We start from the raw sequence: 6,956 nt of genomic DNA on the forward strand, positions 1-6,956 counted from the left end.
CCAATTACGAAGTATATTTTGCTTGAGTCAAGCTCAAACACAATATATGGTTCAGAGACAATAATCACCACTTGCAAAGGGATGACACACGGACACGTACTGAACAAGTCAGTTCAGCAGCTCGGTCCAGCGCCTGTCACACAGACAGGGACTGGACCTGTGAAATCTTAAATAATACGTAAAAAATAAAAAATTACTTAGCACCAGAGTATGTAAATATTAAAATTGTATTGTCGTTATAATTAAACAAAATGACAAAAAAAATGAAAATTCTCTTCTGCCAAGTCAAAATAAGTAAACAAGTTTTGTTTAATTCAGATTCCCAACATTGTTTGGAAACGTACAATTTATAACAGCTCGCCGTGGCTCCCCTAAATTCTTGCCGTGGCTCCCTTGGGGGCCATGGCCCCCAGGTTGAGAACCACTACTCTAGTGGGTCCATCAACACTTATCATACATAACCCAAGGCCCACACCCACACCCACACCCACACACACACACACACACCTTAATCTGGACACATTACAGATGTGACAAAAACAGAACGACATACCCTGAATAACACGAAACTGTCAATAATCCTAAATATATATATATATATATATATATATATATATATATATATATATATATATATATATATATATATATATATATATATATATATATATATATATATATATATATATATATATATATATTTGAAGATATTTCCACAGTGATAATTGTGAGTTGAAGTGAAAATATTATCACGGTCCAGGTTGAAGAAAAAGTGTTCTGTAACTTATGAAGGAGGACCCATGACGCACCCCGAGCACATATCTAAATACATTAATTACTGAATATCTGCTCCAACTATGTACACACCCACACAACCATAAAACACAAACATTCAAGATTATTTCTCACATACATCCATCTTACACACACACACACACACACACACACACACATAAATGGACACAAACGCAACCACAACTTGACACAATCAACGGCAAAGAAAAAAATCACATTGGCTCACACAAGACACTCCACCACACACCCACACACACACTCCACCACACACACACACTCCACCACACACACACACACACACACACACACAGGCGCTTTCCCCACTCTCCCCCTAACACACAAACAAACACAGACTGCTTGGAGGTGGGCGTATCATGTGCCATCCTTCATTCCAGCCGGGCTAATTACAGAATCAGAACTCCACATTCAACACAGAATTACGTGAATTTTACTTGTCCGCTAAAATTAATACTCGCTAAAAATCTCTATGACGCGGTCTTTTTTCTTCCTCGGTATTAAACTGATGTTGTAAATAAATTAGCGAATTAAATTATCGCTATAAAACTCCTGATATATAATGCACTACATCTGCTTGACAAAATATGCTTCAGTTTTGGCGGTATTCTTGTATTTGTTCGTTTGTCTGTTTTTGTGCGAGAGATTTTATTTCTCTTTCTTTAAAACTTTTGTTTTCTTTCATTAGGTTCATCGTTGCGGGGAAATTAGTGTAAACATAAAAAGGGGTAAAATTAATTGATAATTGAGGAGAGAGAGAGAGAGAGAGAGAGAGAGACTGGGGTCCAAAGAGGAACATTATAAACATTAACCCGTTCGTATTTCTTCATCTCCTTTCTATATCTTCTCGCCCTTCTCCTTCTCATCTCCCTCCTGCTCTCTCTCTACAATCTCTCCTCCTCACATCCTTTCTTCTCCTTCTCCTCATCTCCCTTCACCTCCCACCCCTTCTCACTTCCCACCTCTTCCTCCTCCTCCGCTCCTCCTCCTCCTCCTCTCCTCCTCCTCCTCCTGCTCGTCACCAGGCCTAGGTCTAGAGGATCCAGGCTAGTATCAGTAGTCTGCAGGTCAAGGGAGGATTCAACCCTAATAGGTCCATCTAACTTGACTTAACCTAGCATAACGTTAAGGGTTGGGGTCCACTAATACGGGGGCTTACCAGGATTGGGGCCTAAGAAGACTGGGGCCCATTAGGATTGGAGATCATTAAGACAGGGGCCCATTTAGATTGCGGTCCATTAGGATTGGCATCGATAATGTGGCTCCTCAGGATTGAAGAACATTAGAACTGGGGCCCGTGTGACACTCCGCTGTTAGTAGAGGTGTTGTTACACACACACACACACACACACACACACACACACACACACACACACACACACACACACACACACACACACACACACACACACACACATGCCAACAGTACAATAATTCCTCTCCAAATAATTCAGGAGGTGAATAAATAAACAGAGATCTAATATATATATATATATATATATATATATATATATATATATATATATATATATATATATATATATATATATATATATATATATATATATATATATATATATATATATAATATAATTATTTCTAAGCTGTAATATATTGATTTAATTTCCATATAAGTATGTGTACCGTGTGTTGTTGTAACAATATAATATGACCTGTAAGTGTATCCAGGTTTCGTAAGTTGGAACATACAGTGTATTGTATATAGTAAATGAATTGTTGCACGGAAGAAACTGGAGAAGTAACACGAGCACACTATTTAATAAACTCATTGACAAGTAGACCACAAGCTTTCACGAACCAGACAAAAAAAACAATCTATAACTCGCCAAGAATTGAACTGTTAGGGCTTTGAAAGACGAATGTTAACTCGTAATTCGAAGTTTAACAATGTACCCAATTATTCGCCCCAAAAAATAACACCACATTTATACTGAGCCTCGGCCTTAACTAGATACGTTCACTTAACAACAGTTAGGAGTAAAAATTCAGGTTACAGAATCTTTTCCAAAAGATTCTGTAATTTAATTCTGTCTGGTGTTAAGTGCGCGCATCTCGTTAAGATAGAGTCTTAGTGTAATTACCATGTTATTTTTGGGCATTATTTCTGTGGTGTAGTTTAATTCAAACAATTATGTAGGTTCTTACGTCTTCAGTCAACTACGAGGAACATCTTCAGTCAACTACGAGGAAAATATTCAGTCAACTACGAGGAACATCTTCAGTCAACTACGAGGAACATCTTCAGTCAACTACGAGGAACATCTTCAGTCAACTACGAGGAACATCTTCAGTCAACTACGAGGAACATCTTCAGTCAACTACGAGGAACATCTTCAGTCAACTACGAGGAAAATATTCAGTCAACTACGAGGAACATCTTCAGTCAACTACGAGGAACATCTTCAGTCAACTACGAGGAACATCTTCAGTCAACTACGAGGAACATCTTCAGTCAACTACGAGGAACATCTTCAGTCAACTACGAGGAACATATTCGGTCAACTACGAGGAACATATTCGGTCAACTACGAGGAACATCTTCAGTCAACTACGAGGAACATCTTCAGTCAACTACGAGGAACATATTCGGTCAACTACGAGGAACATATTCGGTCAAGTTACGAGAAACATTTATCGTGGGAATCTTTATTACACCCAGCCGGCCGAGGACACAATGTTCCCTTTCTTAGATATAAACACAGAGTTGAACGAGAATTATCAACAAGGAGACAACGTTAAACACATTAACATAGAGGAAGTGTATAAGTCGCTTTATCTACGGACTGACTTAAGTTGAATATACTGTACACCAACCAAAGAAAATATCCCACACACAAAACAGACAGACAGACATAAAACAATAAACATCTAAACTGATTAACACAGAGCTTATAATCCACGTCATGTGCATAAACTATTACATTGAGCAAATGAAGAGCGTAACTTGATAGCACAAGAGGCCAACTTCCGATATTGCGCTGCAAGTGTCATCAGCCGGGCAAATTATCCAGCGTGTTGCAGCAGAAAAACAGAAAAGTAATTAGAAGCCCTTAGGGTACGGCTCTAACAAAAGTTATAATTAAAGTAAGAGAGAGATTGTAAAATGCTCCATTAATTAACAATTGTAATTACAAGGGAATACTCAGCGCCTCCCCCAGTAATGAACTCTCCCCCCCTTTGAAAGTGTTTTTCCTTAAAATCATAGGTAAAGAGTAAGGCCCTTTTTTTCCTCCTAGCTACGGTGTTGTGTGTGCTTGCTGGAAGAGTATACGAGTCAATTTTTACATATATATTCGTAGTCTAAGTTGAGTTGTTATAACGCAGTGTCTATACTTCGTTCACCTTGGTGTTGTTTTAGCTGATGTGATGTTTGGTGGGAAATTGTGAAGTGGAATGATTCGTGTCTTTTAATTTCGTTCAGGGCGAGTGAAGAACGAAGCGATATATTAAGAGAGGTTAATGAGAAGCACTTGTGAAACTACCACCAGTGTAGTCTGTTTTGTTTCTCTGCACGACGAAGACAACCACAAACAGTCACCACCACCACCACAAACAACCACCATCACCACAAACAACCACCATCACAACCACCACCACAAACAACCACCACCACCATCACAAACAACCACAATCATAACCACCACTACCACCACCACAAACAACCACCATCACAACAAACAACCACCATCACAACCACCACCACCACTATAAACAACCACCATCACCACAAACAACCACCATCAAGGCCACCACCACAAACCACCACCATCACAACAAACCAATCATAACCACCACTACCACCACCACAAACAACCATCACCACAAACAACCACCATCACAACCACCACCACCACTATAAACAACCACCATCAAACAAACAACCACCATCAAAACAAACAACCACCATCACCACAAACAACCACCACCACCACAAAAACACCATCACAACAAACAACCACCATCACAACAACCACCATCAATAGAAACAACCTCCACATCACCACAAACAACCACCATCACCACAAACCACCACCACCACCACCACAAACAACTACCATCACAACCACCACCACCGCTACCACAAACAACCTCCATCACCACAAACAACCTCCATCACCACAAACAACCACCATCACCACCACAAAAACCATCTCCACAAACAACCACCATCTCCATAAACAACCACCATCGCCACAAACAACCACCATCACAAATAACAACCACCATCCCAACCACCACCACCACAAAAACCACCACATACACCCATTACCACAAGCAACCACCATCATCGCAACTTACCACCAACATCACCATTATAACTTACCTCCAACACCATCCCCAACACCACAATTTGCCTCCAACACCATCACCAACATCAACACCAACACCAACACCAGCTGTCTATCACGTCTTTGTTTACGAACTGTTGCCACAATCATCTGTCAGTCACTCACAACCATTCTCACCACCATCACCATCATCACATTTACCACCACAGCCACTGAGAGGCCATAACTACTACCTACCACAATCATTACCATTAAACCTGTCAAATTCATCACTACCAGACCTACCACTACCACCATCACACCCATTCTAACAATCACCATCCAATCCACAGCTTTAACCACCATTATCTTCCACTAGTACATCAATCACTACTACCACAACTCGTAACCAACATAAAGTAGAGAGTGGAAGGGGTAGGTGGAGTGGGGGGTAGATGGAGTGGGAGGGGTAGGTGGAGTGGGAGGGGTAGGTGAGGAAGGTGTAGGGAGGATGAGGGAAGGGTATGAGGAGAGCTAAGGCGGATGTGGTAGGTGTGAGGCGTGTGAGGAAGGTGCAGGGTGTGTGAGAAAGGTGTGAAGAAGGTGTGAAGAAGGTTTAGGCCTTTAGGGTGTGTGAAGAAGATGTGGAATATGGAGGGAGGTGTGAGGAAGGTGTGGGGTAGGTGTAGTGTGGGTGTGGGGTGGTATGGGTGTGGGGTGGGCGTGGACGATGGGAAGTGAATAAGGAAATTGTGAGGTTGGTAAGTCGAATGTGAGGTGGATGAAGAGGGTGTGAGGAGGATAAGGAAAGATGTGGAAGGTGGGTGATGAGAGAGGGAGGTGAAGTGAAAATGAGGGAAGATATGGAATATACGTGTGTGTGCAGGGTTGTGTAATGCGTCTTGTGTGGCTGCATTATGTTAGTGTTTAGGTGCTGGCACTGCTTGCTTCCTCTCGCTTTCAGTTACCACAACTGGCTAGCCCTCGTGGTGAACAAGGAAGCAGCCTTGCGTAAGTCTTCCCCTGGCAGTACACAGCCTCTTCACCATCAAGACTCCTGCTGTGCTTCCTCGTGGCAACACACGGTAACTGGGTGCCTTGGGGCCCAAGGCTAGACCAGTAGAGGATCTCAGATAAGCATTGGGCCCCAGAGGGATGATGCATAGGCCCAAACAAAAAATCTGTGGTGGAGCCCCGCATCAGGCAGACATGCTTACAGAGCTCCAGTAAGACCCCAACGGCCTAATAGGCGGAAACGGTGAGTACACCAACAGATGAAGGCAATGCAAGATGGACAGGGTACTAAGGCGAAACCCAACGAACTGGGCTATCGGCAGTCCATTGCAACTCTCCCCAGTTGTTGCAGCTACCTGCACCACTGGATCAGGAAAAAGGATAGCTAAGATGTGTGGTTGCAGCCTGCGCTCCTCCCTCACCACATAAATCAAATCATCTAGCTCATCATACTTTTCATCATTATCAGAACCCCTAAACCCCAAATGCTATGGCGACAGACGAGTACCGATAGGTAAAGGTAGAGATGGCTGCTGAGAGTCTATAGTCACAACTTTGCACATGGGCGGCATAGATAAACTGGTCATTTATGCAATTAGATCTAGGTTATTTCCTGTCTGTGTGATTGAGCAGTCATTTCCAGGAGCCACTTTCCTAACCCCACATGGGAAAGAGGCTACAAAAGGTGCCCTAAACATAGCCTTCCTAAAAAAAAAGACTTGGCAACAGTACCCAGTAAAGTCAACCTAATGTGATCAAAAGCATAATCAAAGATCAAAGTAAAAAGAAACTATATAACCTCTTATTCTCGCTGCATGTAATGTCAGGAACCTTCTGGATAAT

General features: G+C 41.9%; 1 protein-coding gene across 1 annotated transcript in view; it reads left to right on the forward strand.

Moving 5' to 3' along the window:
• The window catches only part of LOC121871695 (rRNA biogenesis protein rrp36-like), a 61,941-nt gene extending 58,371 nt beyond the window's left edge, over nt 1-3,570 (forward strand). Inside the window, exon 3 of the mRNA XM_042374107.1 lies at nt 2,969-3,570. Within this exon, the coding sequence (XP_042230041.1) occupies nt 2,969-3,570 (602 nt within the window). The remainder of the gene's footprint in view (nt 1-2,968) is intronic.
• The last annotated feature ends 3,386 nt before the right edge of the window (nt 3,571-6,956 follow it).

This window comes from Homarus americanus, unplaced genomic scaffold, assembly GCF_018991925.1.
Source record: "Homarus americanus isolate GMGI-L3 unplaced genomic scaffold, GMGI_Hamer_2.0 scaffold39675, whole genome shotgun sequence".
Classification (NCBI taxonomy): domain Eukaryota; kingdom Metazoa; phylum Arthropoda; class Malacostraca; order Decapoda; family Nephropidae; genus Homarus; species Homarus americanus.